The sequence below is a fragment of the Adiantum capillus-veneris genome, chromosome 4 (genome assembly GCF_014529385.1).
Source record: "Adiantum capillus-veneris isolate H3 chromosome 4, ASM1452938v2, whole genome shotgun sequence".
NCBI lineage: Eukaryota > Viridiplantae > Streptophyta > Polypodiopsida > Polypodiales > Pteridaceae > Adiantum > Adiantum capillus-veneris.
The window spans coordinates 133,562,830-133,580,086 of NC_140934.1; the positions used below are offsets into that span (position 1 = coordinate 133,562,830).

Genomic DNA, 17,257 nt, shown 5'->3' on the forward strand with positions numbered 1-17,257 from the left:
AAAAACGCTGGGCTGGTCTGTTGGAAACTGCTAATGCCAGGGCTGATCTGCAATCTGCAAAATGTTGGGGCTGATTTGTTGCAGAAACGTTGGGAGTCTCGATGGCTGGAAAACGCTAGGAGATCCTGCCGGTCTTGCCGAGAAGGTGCACTGCCAGATGTTGTGTATCTGCTGCCTCTTCTGCCAGAAAGTGCTAGCACTAGCTTTTCTTATATAGTGACTTAGCCAATTTTCCCTACCCAGTTTCCCAACAAAGTCACTTATTAATAATAAGTGAAAAATGGCTAAAATAGGGAAAATGGGTTCTGTGCACTGTGAAATGCTCCTGATGGCTATTGATTGTAATGCTGATAATCATGTTGTGTGCAACCAAAGGAAATGCAACTACTCAAGTGCCTGCACATGCACGGCCTGCGAACAGACTCACAAAGGTGCTAGAACACTTCCTAAGTTGACTTGAACCCTAGACTGAAGTAGCTTGTCCACATGCACATAGGGTTAGCTGTGCACGTGACACGGAAGGTGGTTTCTACAAAATGGATTTTCAAAACAAAGTACAAGGCCAATGGTTCCCTTGACAAACACAAGGCGAGACTTGTTGCTCAGGGTTTCTGTTAGGTGCAGCGGAATGAATGTTGAACTTTGCTCAAGATGAGTGCTCCGAACTGTGCTCAAGGTTTCCTTTTACTTACGGAAGGAAGAGCCTTCCGTTCCTTTAATGAGAGAGTCCAATGGACACAAACAAAGTGAATGGACATTTGAATGGAAGTGCATGAGACTGTGAGATAGAGAAGAGAATACGACACCAGAGACGTAAAACCCTCCTTCAAAGGCCCCACTCTCGTCGGCGAGAGTGGTCTACTATTGATTGCACAAACTGGTACAAATTGAATGCATGTGACTGATGCAAGTCTAGGCTGGATCGATGACGACGACGGAGATGGCGAGACCGATCTAAGGGCTGAAATCTGCTACTTTTTTTCTGCTGTCCAAAAACGCTCAAGGTTGAAATCTGCTACAAATCAAAACGTTGAATTTGGGGCTGATTTCTGCTGCGGAAAAAATGTTGTTTTGCTGGTCCTTATGGCTGAAAACTGTCGGTGCTTATCTGCTGAAAAGTGATGGTCTTTAGGTTGAGAATCGCCATGGGATGGTAGGGCGATATGGGCTCCAAAAACGCTAGGCTGCCAATTTGGAAAACACTAGTACTTGAGGACTTCTGGCGATGCTTGTTGAGATAAAAAATGCTAGGACTGTGGGGTCTCCGGCGATGAAGCTTGCTGATGGAAAAACGCCAAGGCTGAGGATCTGCTTGAGGGAAATCGCCCCCAAGGGGTTCTTGCTTGAGAAGTTGCCTGTTGAGCGGTGGAGCTCCTGCTACCTCTTCTGCCAATTAGTGCTAGTCTAGGTTTGTTTATATACAAACTTACTCAATTTGCCCTACCTACTTTCCAACAAAAGTCACTTAAAAATAATAAGTGAAAAATGTCAAAAATAGGTAAAATAGACTAAATGCATTGGAAAATTCCCTTGAAGGATTCTGATGGGAATGCTTATGATCATGCTGTGTGCAACTAGAGGATATGCATCTACACTAAGTGCTTGGGTATGCACGGTCTGCGAACACTCACAAAGGTGCCAGAACACTTGCTAATCTAGACTGACTGAACCCTTGTCGTGCTGTAGCTTGTCCACGGACACATAGGGTTGGATGTGTCACGTGACATCCCCTCCTTTTCAAAGTGAGGTACTGGTACCGAACTATATGGCGTCGAGGGAGAGCGCCAATAACATCCGGAATCCGGGAAGGGACTCTTCGCCGGCCCACTCTGATGTGTGGGTCGTGTGGTACTTGAACTTCATAAAGGTCTGCAACGCTTGCTTCTTTGGGCCGTGCCGAAAGCGACACAAAGTCTTCTCTGTGGCTCCTTCAATGCTTCAACTTCGTCGAGAGTCATGCTTCTTTCTTCTTCAAGAATCTCCATGGCTGAAAATTCCTGAAACCATTTCCAACACAAAACCATGAACATACCTATTCCATGTAAAGTGAGTGGAAAAAATATCGTCTTCCTCAAAGACTGTGCATGCAATGTAGATGAACAATTAGAAGGAGTGCCAAACTGTTCACCACACACACGCAAACAATGAGATCGAATCTTTCTCTTATGATCTAAAGCAATCAACTGTGGCAATTCGCAACGGAAATGCCCATGCTTGGTGCTCATACTTTCATGTGCTCGTTCTACAAATGTGTCATGCCAAGGAGAGACATGGAATATGATTTCCTTGAATGCATACTTTTCAGCTTTTCATGAAAAATCCGCATAAATCCGTGCTCATTCATGAGTGAAACGTGCTCAACGTACAATATGTCATGCCTAGAAAAAGGGATCACATAAAGACGGTGACGAAAATACAGGAAACGATCACGAATGAAACACTCGTACAATGCGTGTTGACTAATCATGCGAACACATAATACTTCTTGTGAGGGTTCTTTGGACCTAGGCTCAAGAGCCAAGATCGGTTCTTCCTGAAGGGGTTCTTGGGACCTAGGCTAGAGAGCCAAGATCGATCCTTCGTGATTGATCGAATCTGCAACGAGGTTAGCTTTGCTAGAAAAAGCATCCACTAACACATCATCCTTGTGAACAATCACGTCATCTTCATGCAAATCATCATGCTTGTGAGAAATCACATCTTGATCATCATGCAAATCATCATGCTCGTGAGAAATCACATCTTGATCATGCAAATCATCGTGCTTGTCATTGTCATCCAAATCATCATGCAAATCATTGGCATTCAAATCATCATGCTCATCATTATCATTGAATTCATCATGCTTCTCATAATCATGCAAATCCTGCGTGTCTTGCTTTGGAGAAGAAGAGACTGAGAGAGTCTCCTTTTCCTAATTCTGTGCAAAGTGTGCCTGCACTTGAGAAAAGAGTCGCAAGAACTCTCTCATGTGTTGGTCGCTCTTCTCTTGTCTTGCTTTGTTCTCGTGGTCATATTTTGCTTGTCTTTCGTTGTTCTCGCGATCAAATTGTGCTTCTCTTTCTTTGTTCACGCGATCCAATTTGGCTTGACTTTCTTTTTCTTCCAAGTCGTACTGACGCTCTATGGTTGCCATTTCTTCTTTGTAGGCCTTTCTGTCTGCTTCTCGTTGTGCTTTTCGTGCTTCGCGGTCTAAATTCATGTCCATCACCATCTTGTCGAAAGCCTCCATAGGAGTTAATGCAATCCTTGACGTAGATGGGGAAGGGGGAGGGTCGGAAAAACCTCCTGGTGGGGAAAATTCTTCTTCGCCTATCTCATGCTCATCACCTCCAAGCGAAGTATCTATTCCGCTTCGAGTGATGACCATCCACTGAAGTCTTGGGTTCTTGTGGATTCTTGTGGTCTTGGGTTCTTAAGTTCACGAGGAACTTGGGTTCTTGCGGGTCTTGCGGGTCTTCAGGTTCTTGCGGGTCTTGAGGTTCTTGGGTTCTTCTTTTGCTTGCAATCTGTGCTAGAGAAGGATCTTCTCTTCACCCGAGTTCTGCTCTTTCCTGTGGGCGCACCCCTTGGCGGCCTTGCGCTCGCACGAAGGTTGCTTTTTCCCACCTCACGTCGATTGGCTGGCCGCTAAGTACACGGTCCGCTCTCAATGAGTGAAAAGAGGCACAAGGGGAGGCTGGACAAGTCCTTCTTTCCTCGGATTCTTGTCACTCTTCAAAAACACGATTAGGAATCGACACGTCCAAGCAAAAAAAATCTGTGGTTCTTTCCTTGAGTGATAAAGAACATTGCCAAAGCTCTGATACCAATGTTAGGTGCAGCGGAATGAATGTTGAACTTTGCTCAAGATAAGTGCTCCGAACTGTGCTCAAGGTTTCCTTTTACTTACGGAAGGGAGCCTTCCGTTCCTTTAATGAGAGAGTGCAATGGACACAGACAAAGTGAATGGACACTGTGAACGGAAGTGGATGAGACTGAGAGATAAGAGAAGAGAATACGACACCAGAGACGTTGTAAAACCCTCCTCCGAAGGCCCGACTCTCGTCGGCGAGAGTGGTCTACTATTGATTGCACAAACTGGTACAAACTAAATGCATGTGACTGATGCAAGTCTAGGCTAGATCGATGGCGACGACGGAGATGGTGAGACCGATCTAAGGTCTGAAATCTGCTACTCTTTATCTGCTGTCCAAAAACGCTCAAGGCTGAAATCTGCTACAAATCAAAACGCTGAATTTGGGGCTGATTTCTGCTGCTGAAAAAATGCTGTTTTGCTGGTCCTTATGGCTGAAAACTGTTGGTGCTTATCTGCTGAAAACTGATGGTCTTTAGGTTGAGAATCGCCATGGGCTGGTAGGGCGATATGGGCTCCAAAATTGCTAGGCTGCCAATCTGGAAAACGCTAGTACTTGAGGACTTCTGGTGATGCTTGTTGGGATCAAAAACGCTAGGACTGTGGGGTCTCCGGCGATGAAGCTTGCTGATGGAAAAATGCCAAGGCCTAGGATTTGATTGAGGGAAATCGCCCCCAAGGGGTTCTTGCTTGAGAAGTTGCCTGTTGAGCGATAGAGCTCGTGCTGCCTCTTCTGCGAATTAGTGCTAGTTTAGGTTTGCTTATATACAAACTTACTCAATTTGCCCTACCTACTTTCCAACAAAAGTCACTTAAAAATAATAAGTGAAATGTCAAAAATAGGTAAAATAGACTAAATGCACTGGAAAATTCCCTGAAGGATTCTGATGGATTTCTATGGGAATGCTTATGATAATGCTGTGTGCAACCAGAGGATATGCATCTACACTAAGTGCCTGGGCATGCACGGTCTGCGAACAGATTCACAAAAGTGCCAGAACACTTGCTAATCTAGACTGATTGGACTGACGGAACCCTTGTCGTGCTGTAGCTTGTCCACGGACACATAGGGTTGGATGTGTCGCGTGACAGTTTCACACAGCGACCATGCGTGGCCTGTGATGAGACCTTTGCTCCCACGCTCGCATGACTGCCATACGCACAGTGTTTACTCTCGCAGCCAACTTTGGTTGGTCTATATTCCAGATGGATGTCAAAAGTGCATTTCTGAATGGAGATTTGGATAAAGAAGTTTATGTGGAGCAACCTCCTGGGTTTCACATACTAGGCAAGGAGGATTGTGTCTATCAGCTGTGGAAAGCATTGTATGGACTGAAGCAGGCTGGACGATAGTGGTCATCAGACTTGGCCAGTTTCTCGTGAAGCTGGGGTTACTGCGTACCTCATCAGATTCCAACTGTTATGTTGTCTCTGATGGCTTTGTGGTTGCGATCGTGATCGTCTGTGTGGACAATCTCCTTTTCACAAGCTCTTGGACCAGCAAGATCAAGTTGATCATTAAAGCTATGGAGACGTGTTTCGAGATGACTGATCTTGGGCTTTTTCACTATTTTCTTGGATTCCAAATTTTTCAAACACCAGACGGCATCTTCTTTTCTCAACGGAAGTATGCGAATGCTATCCTGGAGAGATTCCATATGACAGGCTGCAGACCGATTGACACTCCTCTTGAGCCTGGAGAGAACGTATCACTTCATGATCCTTCCCCACGGATTGACTTGGAGCAGTGCAGGAATGTTGTTGGCTGCCTTGTATGGTTGACTTATTACCGACCAGACATCTGTTACACAGTTTTCGTCCTCAGTTCCTTCAACACCCGACCTCGTCAGCGACATTGGCAGTGTGTACTGCGTACGTTGCGGTACATCAGCGGCACCTTGGACCATGGTATGTTCTATGGTCGCTCCAAGGGTTGCACCTTACTTGGTTGGTGCGATTCAGATTGGGCAAGAAATCCAGATACTTGGCGCTCTACTACAAGAGTAGTTTTCACACTTGGCTAGCGGCAACCCACCGTTGCGCTATCTTCTACAGAGGCGGAGTACAGAGCAGCTTGCTATGTTGCTTGTGAGGCCATATGGCTACGCAGATTATTGGGAGAGTTGTGTTTTCCCCAGACTGCTACGACTTGTCTTTTGTGCGACAATCAGAGTTGCATTGCTATTGCCAAGAACCTTATCTTTCACGCTTGGACAAAGCACATTGAGGTGCAGTACCACTATGTTCGGGAGGGGGTTTTGGCTGGAGATCTTCATTTGGAGTATGTTCCTACAGTGGACAATGTAGCAGACATCTTCACGAAGGCTGTACCTCAACGGACTTTGGCTTCTCACCTTCGACTCCTCTGTGTTGTCTCAACATCCGGTGCTGAGAGGGGGTGTTATAGTTACACCACAGTTGCTTCGCCATTTTGTACGGCTAGTGATTGTCCCGGGTTGGCCACCCATCGCACATCATGTAGATTGCATGGGCGGACACTTTTAGCACGTGTCCGGCTGGTCATTTTTTGGGTCTGGCTAGGTGCACACATTTTTAGCCATTTTTGGGCTTTTATGTTTTTTGCACCAGTTACACATTTTCGCCCTACCTCAACCTAAGATTCTATAAAAAGAATGCTTAGGGTCTTGGAGTCATTCAAATTGTGTATTGAGAGTATCATTTGCAGAGCACTTGTGCTCTCTCTCTCTCTCTCTCTCTCTCTCTCTCTCTCTCTCTCTCTCTCTCTCCCCCTCAGTGTTTTCGGCGCACGTGGCTCACACTCTTTTTGCTGCTCACTCTCACACCTTTGTGGGTGATGTGCCAGAAGATATGCCACAAGAAGATCAGCCAGAAGTCAATGAACTTGATGAGATCTTGGTACTTGAGCAGATTTTGGCACATAAAGAAAGAAAAGTTAAGGGACAAGTTGCAAGATGCTATTTGGTGAAGTTCAAAAACTATCCACCTATGGATGCAAAGTGGATGGAAGAGCTTGAACTGTCAGAGTCACCAAATGTATTGTAGCTTTACCTTGAGGCCTTTGCGTTATAGCCTACGTATGTCCCAACCCAACGTGTGAAAAGGAGGGGTAATGATGGAGTTAGCACATGAAATGTACATACGGATTTAGTGCAACAAAAGTGTGTATCGCTCGTCAAGTGTTAAAGGTATTATGCTCACTTCTATCATAGATGGAAATGACAAAAGTATGAAGGTCTCATTAAGTCATTTGTATCTATGTGTTATGACCTTTCTTGCGGGTACCTGCGATGATAAAAGCATGCTAACAACACAAGATCATCAATGGCATGTATATATGCCATGCAATCGAGGACGTTTGTGATTTCAAGAGGGGGGTATTTCACGAGGATGTGGCAATTGCTAATTACTGTCATGAGGACGTGGCAACTGCGAACCTTAGTTGTTGGTTTCTTTCCGATGATGTTTATTTAATTTTTGGAACCCTCTTTTTGAAGTAACAAATGGCGAGACATTGCGTGGGCAGTGTGAAACGGCTGACGGCTGAGAGTTTCACCCGTAGTTGGGAAGGGCAGGTCGCTAGAGATGGTCGGGCCAGTCGACACTAGAATCGGAGCAGTAAAAGGGTGTCTAGGCTCAATTCAAAGTCATTAAGCCCCCTCATTACACTTATAACTCAGTGGGTACTAGGAATAACTCTACAAAGGCAAACTGGACACATGGCTGCTCTGTAGCAATTTGCCAGAAGCATCAGCTAGAGGGGGTGCCCATTTCAAGAGGGGGCTGATTTTTACTCTCCAAGTGCGTTACAGTGTGTGGGTGAGTAGTGGGTGTAGGTGATCACAGCTTTAATGGAAAGCTTGCCTTCGCCCTTGTCTTGTGCAACGTGATAACTCGCTCATGTATCTCTCTCTACCCTTTGGCACATATGGTAATGCCCCACTAGTTGGGCTTCTCAGATGACCATGTACAGTTCTGGGGGTTCTATGCGCGTTTGCCAAGGCAAGAGCCTTCTGTACAACAACCGGATTAGCTAATTGCTAATCCCCCACAGGTACCAGCCCATCGAGCTTCTCCTCGGCCATTCCCTCGCTGTCATCTAGTGCTCCCATTGTTGTCTATCATCGTCATCGTAGAGGTCTGCGTTTTCAGCTCTTCATTCCTCTCACATCGGGAGAGAAATTCAGCCCCAGATCTTCCCCTTGGTGGCCATCCACAATCCCACATCGAGAAGGATCCAAAGGTGCATCAAATCAGCCCCGGAGGTGCCTCGTCTAGAGAAGTTACCGCGGCGACATTCACCATTCGAGTCAGTAGAGTCTGCACTTGAGGTATCGCATGTGTGTACATTCCATTTACGCAATCAAAAGAAAATACCACATCGGCAATTGTGTGGGGGGCCCTTGGTAAACAATGTGATTAGCATGGAGTTTGGACATTGTGAAGCATGATACAAAGAGGATATGGTTTGACCCCCCACTACCTCTGAACTAAAATGGCTTGAGTAATGCCATCAATGCTTCTCCGCGACGCGCCCCAGTATCTGGAAACATACCTCTCTCATTGTATTTGGTAATTGCAATGAAGTTAAGATGGCCTGCCCAAATTGCTCTGCCGGTAGCGGACCGCTTCGACACGTGATGGAGTTTGAGGTTCAAAGGTACCCTTGCTGGAGCTCAAATGTCATTGGGATAGTCTCGTGAGAGATGTGAAAGAGGTCATTGGGTGCCGTTCTGCTTATGAGTAAAGAATTATTTCTCCAGAGCCGACACCATGTCCACTTTGCAGCTGCTGCGGCCTCCCCATGACCGGCATCATTATTTACAAGCCACCTTTGAGAGTAGTTATGTTGGGGAGAGTGATGGCACTGTGCTGCACGGGTCTCGAGGGGCTCATGCTGCTCAAGGCCGTGATCATGACCTCCCAACCATGCACAGCTCAAGGCAATCATTACCGGTTAGAAGAGGTGCTTGCCAGCATTAGTAAACCATGTCTCATGTACAGTCCCCTGAGATGGATACTGACACGAACAGATGTAGATTAGCAAACTGCTCGTTTTTTCTAGGTACTATGTAACATTTGTGCTTCCATTTTTGGATTCATGATTTTGTTTTTGTTTGTACTTTCTGAGACACATTTACAATTGTTGCTTCATATCTGGTATCGTAAACCACTTGGGCCTTCCACAGATTTTACTTTATTTTTCTTTCTACCTTCATAGGCGAGTCCAGAACTTTTACTAGTTTTTAGACACATCAGAAACAAAGGAAGCCTTATTTTATGTTCCATGTTGCGCTTATAAGCCAAGCTTTGTATCACGAAGAAACTTGTCACTTTTAATATTAGTCCATGCTATGTAGTCCTTGCTTTGGGATGGCTTGCTATCATTGAGTGAGATTTTGCCTTGTCACTTAAGTGTCACAAACATGGTCAATGCCTAAATGATGGGTAAGTTGAAACAAGAACTTGGTTTTTGCTTCTTTCAGATGTTTTGTTCTTTTGCTATCTTGGAGCCCATTATTGTGTGCACTTTCAAGTGCTCAAGCATACATTGTTGTTTCAGGGGATTAAAATCGCTTTGGCAAGTAAGGAAGATGCACTGCATTGGGACTTTCCGAGGAGTTTCCGCATGCTGGCAGCAGGCTTGTTTTTATCAGGGCCTACACTGCACTTCTGGTTTAATTTGATGTCTACAACATTTCCAAGCAGAGATGTTGCAAGCACCTTAAAAAAGATGGCTCTTGGCCAAACAGTATATGGTCCAATCTTCAATACTATATTTTTCTCCCTTAATGCTTACCTTCAAGGTATACATGGCGATGGTTTTTGAATATGTAATCTTCAAAAGGAAGGCTACTTTTTTACATGACTGAATTATGATGTCGATTGTCATACAGGTGAAACCACACCAGAGGTCATATCCCGTCTTAAACGGGACCTATTTCCTGCATTGAAAAATGGGCTCATGTATTGGCCGCTTTGTGATTTTTTGACGTATCGATATGTCCCAGTCCATCTTCAGGTAGCTCTTTGGCTTGTTTCTGTCAGGCCTTGAACTCATCAATTACACTAAGCTTACAGTACTCTGCTCAAACATGTGTTTCTATTGGAATTTTTCATTGTCAGCATCGTAGGGACTGAATGAAATGAATGAAGAGACCCCCACGTCTATTATCTGAGCATCTGTGGGCTGAATGTATGGTGATCAGGGAAGAAATTTTAAAAGAGGGAGAGCTAGTGTTTCTCGAAGTGCTTTTGAATTCTACCTCCTTATCCATTCGAAAGTGCCACAGCTTTCAGCTATTATGGACATTGGAAGATAACAAAAAGGCTTAATGATGTGGCCTACAGACTGAAACTGCCTTCCCATTCACCCAGTAATTCATGTGTGTAGTCTTAAGAGATGGTATGGTTGCTTTGCAAGAGCAAAAACTTAAGATGTGTACCTTTCCTCGATCTCATTGAGCTCCTTTCTTTCGGACTAGACTCAGCTCTCCTCATTCTTACCTCGGAGAGTTAATCCTAGGAGTAGAAGTCATTTTCTTTGCTGGATGTATCATAGATCCTGGGAGGAGACCTACACCCGCTTTGTCTACGTATAGTCAGCATAGGCATTAAAATTTGATTAGACCATTCTCCCCTGTGGTTAGCCTGAGCACTTAATAAAATTACTCACCTATTTGCAACCATGGCTCCTGCTCTTACCGTGGTATCTAACATTGATGCATTGGTGTTGGTACTCATCGGTGCGTTCTGGGTCTATGTCTCTGCCTCTCTGTCTTCGTGTAATGCTGTTTTGACCTAGCAATGAGACATATCCAAAGGTGCATCTGTTAAAATAAATCAGATGGTTGAGCGCCAAGCGCCATTGCTGTCCACAGACCCGAAAAGAGGAGAGGCACGTGACAAAGCATGGTATAATTGCTTCCAAAGCTCATGTCACGAGACGGGCACCATGTGCCAACGAAAAAGAATAGATTGAACAACTTTAAGCAGTCCAAATAACAACTGAACAAAAAGAGATGCACGACATGAGACGGGGAGTGGCGGAGTTCCACCCCGAGAGAGCTCCGTCCCCAAACCTTGGCGCCCCTTTCGGTATTTCTTTATATTACTTGAACTCTACACAACGCCGGTACTCCATCCTCTGCACCTCTCGCGGAGTATGCCAGAGAATGAGCCCTTGGCTCATATTTAAAGGCCCTTGGCCATGAAAAGCAGTTACATGGAAAGCTTGAAACTCAAAAGCAACTGGCTCAAAAGCTGGCGCCCGAAAGCAAGCAGCGCGTTTTGCGGAAATCCGTACAACTCGCACGTGGCACTGTCGGCAGAAATCCGCACAATTTCCACGTCAGCATATCAGCGTGAAATTCGGGATTCCGTACAGCTTTACCACATCATTAGCCTTTATGTAGGTGAGTGTGTGAGTGTGGTCCTGCATCATTTTAATGCCTTTAGGTCCTCTGGGCCCCTTTGGACGGGGTCCCAAAGGTTGGTGGAACTTTTACTTCTTCTGTTGCTTCTTCTTAGGGTTTAGGCCCCGCGGCTAGGATCTGTTGGTTGGCTCTGTTCTGACACGTCAGCAAATTGTAACAGCTCAGCCCCAAGAATTCGTGTACTATGAGCTCAGAAAGCAATGTCTTGCTCTGCATCTTTGGATCAATAATCCCTAAACCTCCCTCCTCTTTAGGCAATATAACTGTGTCATAATGAACTTGCGGCCGTTGTCAATATTGGATTGAGCTATTGCATACTCTTTACAGCTAGTGGGATACTTGAGCCGGCTCCTCCAAGGCCGTGGAGAGGCGTAGATATTATTTCCCGAGGACATGGGCGAAATCTTCAGTCCTCTTGAGTGGACCATGGACACATCACATGGCACTATGCACCCCCCCATGGTTCATTTTGTATTCTTCATACATGCCACCTTGATGTACATATACCACTCGCATTGTACTTCTCGTCTTGTACATCCTCTAGGTGATAGGCCTTTGAGCATCCCCAATGGTCTCTTTGGACACAGTATACAGCCACTTTTTGTGCCAAAAAAAGAGAGAGAGAGAGAGAGAGAGAGAGAGAGAGAGAGAGAGAGAGAGAGAGAGAGAGAGAGAGAGAGAGAGAGAGAGAGAGAGAGAGAGAGAAATGTTAGAAATGTTATATTAACGTCTTCAAAAGGCCAAAGTGACCTATGAGACCAGAAAGTTACAATGTGGTGGATTTGATACAAAGTCAGAGTCAAAGTAACAAGATGACAACAATGACAAAAATGAAATGACAAATGCCACAATAAAATACTATGGAATCCTAAACTACTAGGTGTGAACAGCAGCTAGCTGGGATATCTAGATCACAAGAGATCCAGCATCGGTCGTTGGCGGATCTCATCAATCTCCTCCATGGTCAGTAGTCTGACCGGGTGTCGTGCATGTCGAGCCAAAGTGATCCGAATCCTCTGATGCAGCCTCCGTCGATGGTGTGTAGTCCTCCGCAGTCGTGGGCGTCTGGATCTTCCAAGCTCAGTCGCTCGGTCGATCAGTGTGCCTCTGGTGTGGGACGACAAGCTCTGCTGTGGTAGTAACTCCTCCGGGTGTCCAGTGACAGCTCTAAAGAAATCTGTGATCTGTCTCTGGGACTGGCTAGCCTCTCCTCTCATCAGGCTCTCTCTGTGTCTGCGTAGCTCGAGCAAAAACAAGCCCAAGCATCTCTGATCCTCGTACTGCATGACTCTGGAGAATGGTCCAAAGCCCTCTCTGAACAAGCAATGGAAGCGGCCTCGTATCTCATAGTAGACGGGGCAGTGGCATGTGTAGTGCAACTCTGTCTCAGGCTCGATGTCACACAGGGGGCATGTCCTGGCCTCTGCTGGTACTCTACTGTATCTCCCAGTCTCGATCCGCAGCTGGTGTGAAGATGTACGTATCTGGCTGATAGCACATCGTATCCCATGAGACAAGTGGGTGTCCATGTATCTTGGCCTCGTCACAAAGCCATCAACCGTAAGCTGGAGGAGATGCTCTCTGTAGAAAGCCATCTTCGTGCCCAGCTCCTGTGCTGGCTGTATCCATGTCCTCCTGGTGTCTAGCTGAGTCAAGTCCTGGCGGATGAGCTTGGTGATCTCGGACTGTGTAAGAGTCAGAGAGGGTGCATCCAGTGAGTACTGGAAGGGAGGCAATCTGTCTATGCTGAACCCATGCGCCTGAAACCATGATGTCATCTCCCCATACCAGCATGCTGTATCTCCCTGCATGGCTAACTGTCGAGAGGACTCAAGTGCAAGGCGAGCATATCTGTCTCTGGGAAGTTCCCACATGCGGTGTATGAAGGAGACCGATCTGGTGAGTGTCTCCACCACTAGTGGGGGGGCAGCTAGCTCTGCTCGAACAATAGCACGTGGTACTGAGGCCTTGGCTCTAATGAGCCGCGAGATCATAGAGACCAGAGGCTTCTCCATGTCCCCCCATGAGAGAGAGAGAGAGAGAGAGAGAGAGAGAGAGAGAGAGAGAGAGAGAGATATGAAATGAGATGAAATGAAATGTTATATTAAACATCTTCAAAAGGCCAAAATGACTTATGAGACCAAATTGATACAATCCTTGTGGATCTAATCCAATGTCTGGGTACAAAAATAAAATGAAGTAAAGTGAAAGACTAAAATCGTCAGACTGAAATCATCATCATCATCATCCATGCCCGAGGATTCCTGGCATAGGGCGTTGTCTGAGAAAGTATTGCATCGGCCGCTGAAGAGCTTCGTCAATGTCCGCCTCTGTAAATAGTCGTACTGGGCGTTTCCCATCTTGTGCTAGAATAGTCCCGATTCTTTGGTGGAGCCTCTGTTGATGTTGTGGTCGCCCCATAGGTGTGGGTGTCTAGCTCTCCCGAGCTCAGTGGCTCTGTTCACTAATATACCTCTGGTAGAAGTGGGCTCTGAAGTCTACTGTGAAGCATGCTCATCCAGTTGCTGAGTCCCTACTCTAAACAAGTCAGTGATTTCCCTTTGTGAATGTCTCCCACTACGTGGTCTCCTCAAGGGACTTTCCCTGTGTCTGCGCAACTCTGGCAAAAACAACTAGAGGCATCTCTGATCCTGATATCTCATGACTCTAGCCAACGGTCCAAAGCCCTCTCTGATTAGACAGTGAAAGCGCCCTCGTATCTCATAGTATATCGGACAATGACAAATGTGATGTAACTCTGTCTCTGGCTCTATATGACATAACTGGCATATCCTGGCTTTTGCTGGTACTCTCCTAAATTTGCCAATCTCAATCTCTAGCTGATGCAATGATGTGCGCATCTGACCAACAGCACATCGTATCCCATAGGATAAATGAGTGTCATCACATATCCATCCTCTGTTTGCTGGAGGAGATGCTCTCTATAGAAATCCATCTTCGTGTCCAACTCTTGTACATCTAAATGACACCGCATCCCCTCCAGGGAGTCGGAAATCAGCACAATATCTTCAGCAAATAACAATAGTGGGATCCATGTCCTTGCCAATTGAGCTCCTCTATCACCATCCCTCTCAATGTAGTCAGCAACCTCATCCACATACATGCCAAATAGTGTGGGAGATAGCGCGCAGCCCTGTTTCACCCCAATTGTAGAGTGAACCAAATCAGAAATCCCCTCTGGAGTGCGTACATGCCCCACTGCTTACTTGTATAGAGCTATGATCTGCCAAATCCAACTCTTTTGGAATCCCCATCTCTTGCAGTCTGCGCATCAATCTAGCTCTGGGCACTGTATCGAAGGCTTTGCGGAAGTCCACAAACAACAATAGAGCCGTCTCCCACATGATCTCCCCTCAATAATGGCTCTGAGTGTTAGAATATGATCAAGATTAAAAAAACCTCTCCTGAAACCTGTCTGACCTACTGCCCGTACACCCCCTCTCTCTGCCCATCTACTCAACTGCTGCTCAAGGATGGATGCGTACAACCGTGCCAATGTGTGTCCAATCATGATAGTGCGGTAGTTCCCAAGCTCTATAAGGTCCCCTGACTTGAAGATAGGTACAATCCTAGACAAACTCCAAGTATCAGGTAGGCCGTCGCACATGGCATAGTTGAACATTACTGTTAGAAGCTCTGTAAGCAAATCTCTGGCATGTATAAAATGCTCTGCTCATCGTGATCATATTCTCTCCTAGTCTTCATCCTGTCAATGGCTTTCTTTACCATTCGGCGGTAAAGAAAGCACATGTGTGTGGGCATGGCTCTGGTGGATTTGGAAGAGGTGGCTCCCCTGAGACGGTGTAGAGAGATGATGCATATTGACCCCATACCTCCGTAGAAGTGATGACCAGTGGGGGGGAGTGCTCATGGAAGAGTCGCCATGCCTCGCCTGAATCCTGGCTCAAAAACAACCGATATAAATCCTGCTCTAGCCGAGCTAGAAACGCCCTCTTCTTTCGTCGTACCAAACGCCGAGAAGAAATCCATGACTGCCTGTGAGTAATGACACCTAGAAGTACCTCCCTCTGAAGTCGGGCTCTCGTCTCTCTGCACTCATCATACCAGCTATTTTGGGGTGTGCTCTTAGAACGTCGGCGCTGCCGGCTCAGTATGGGGGTTTTCCTCTGCTGTTGCATCTTGTAGTGTCTCTGTTAATATATAAGTGAGCTCCCCTAGAGGTCTCCCGGGATCCTCTGTGCATAAGCGTATGTAGATACCATCTTTGTAGACAGAATCAGTCTTTGAAGTAAGAGTGTATCGGGTATGTGTAGGTGTTTGTGCCAGTCGAGTTGTGTTGAATTGGAATGAGACGGTGAACGTGAGGAGAGCATGATCTACTGCTACACCAATAGGCCCAGGCTCGACTGTAAAGTCCTGAATAGAGGTATGAAATTGGGCTGAGCCAAAACATAATCCATTGTGCTGGCCCCATGTCTATGAGGAAAGCAAGTGAACCCACTCGACGATGAAAATCTGTGGAGGCCATTCAAGATGACCAGTCCATGTGCAGTCCCCAAATCTGTCAGGTATCCCCCATATCCAATGTACTCTTCATCCTTCGAACACCTGGCCAATCCCATGTCACTGACATCCAATTCTCTCAACATTTCTTTAAGGTATCGTAGAAAGCTGTCTGAGACTGGCCTGTCCTGGCATGTTTCCCAAAAGAATGACCTCTCCATCCCTAGAGAACTCTCATATCTCCTCATCCAATATCATGTAGGGTGACTCCCCCTTGGGCGATGCATAATGAGATGTGATGGGGGCAAAATAGCATATTGCAATGTAGAGTGGCCTCCCTGTCTCTGCTCTCACTCTGACCCACATATATTTAGCTTGCTCATCCCTCCGAACAATACGAATGAGGGGTTGCAACTCTTCCATGAATAGGACTGCCACACCTCCTAGTGCCCGTCCTCTATGCGTTGATCTCACTTCTTGCCTACAAGTAGTCTCCCAACGGTATCCTGTCACTCTAGGTAATGTGCTGCCAAGAGTCTGATGCGTTTCCAAGTAAAAAATAATGTCTCTTCCCTTCAAGCTATCCTCAAATGCGCCTACATTTAGCTTCATTGATGCGTTACAATTCCATGCTGTCATTTTAAGGTTGGTCCCATAGGTCTCGCACTGTCATGCGGTGCGTTTTTCCAACACCACTACTATCCCTCCCCTGTAGAAAGCAATTTTCCTTTCTCCCTCACTACCTTGATCTTTGGCATCAGCTCTTGCATGTGTGCTACATGTGTTAAGAGTGAGGTCATCACCCAAAAATATACGAGTTTGCTTGAGTGGTTGGTCTCTTCTTCAAGAATTCCTTCCTAGCTTCCAGTGTAGGGAAACGTATAATGAGTGCTCTTTCCTTGGGCCTTCCATTCTCATCACTTCCCTTCTTGCCAACTCTCCAAGCACCTATGTGTGGGTTCAGAAATACCCATGCGCTTCAAGAGCCCTTGCACTTCTTCTACTTTTCCAGTGTCTTTGAGGCCTGCAACATGCACATAAAGGGCTCTAGTCTCTCTCTTTTTTTCCTCCTCAATTGTCATATTGATGATAGTGGATGTTGATGTGGCTTCGAGCATCTTATCTTTTCCTTTCTTTGCGTCCTCTATCCACTTTTCAGCTTTATCAACCTTCTCTTGTGTTTTGAATAGGTGCTCCGTCCACGAAGAGGTTGTTCGTGCCTTTTTCTCTTCCTCCTCTCGTAGAGTTTTCACTTGCTCCTTAATGCTTTCGAGCGCCTTGATCATTGAGGGTTGATTTTCTGCCAACTTTGCCTTTGCGAGGGTATTTTTGCAAGTTGCTAGGTCTCCCTGAAGTGCTTCGATCAATGCATCCTTTTCATTCATGCGCTCTTCCATTTTTGATTTCCAAAATTCAAACATAGCAAGTGCATCCTCTAATCTTTTCTACGTCATACATTTCATTACATTCACTTCTGTCCTTGTAATCATCTGCATTTCGG

At 46.0% G+C, this 17,257-nt stretch overlaps 1 protein-coding gene across 2 annotated transcripts in view; it reads left to right on the top strand.

The window, feature by feature from the left end:
* The window catches only part of LOC147460006 (uncharacterized), a 58,827-nt gene that overhangs the window by 28,995 nt on the left and 12,575 nt on the right, over positions 1-17,257 (top strand). For both annotated transcript variants that reach the window (XM_086511165.1, XM_086511164.1), the window contains exons 2-3: positions 9,399-9,642; positions 9,733-9,857. In XM_086511165.1, coding sequence (XP_086367291.1) covers positions 9,399-9,642; positions 9,733-9,857 — 369 coding nt within the window. The remainder of the gene's footprint in view (positions 1-9,398; positions 9,643-9,732; positions 9,858-17,257) is intronic.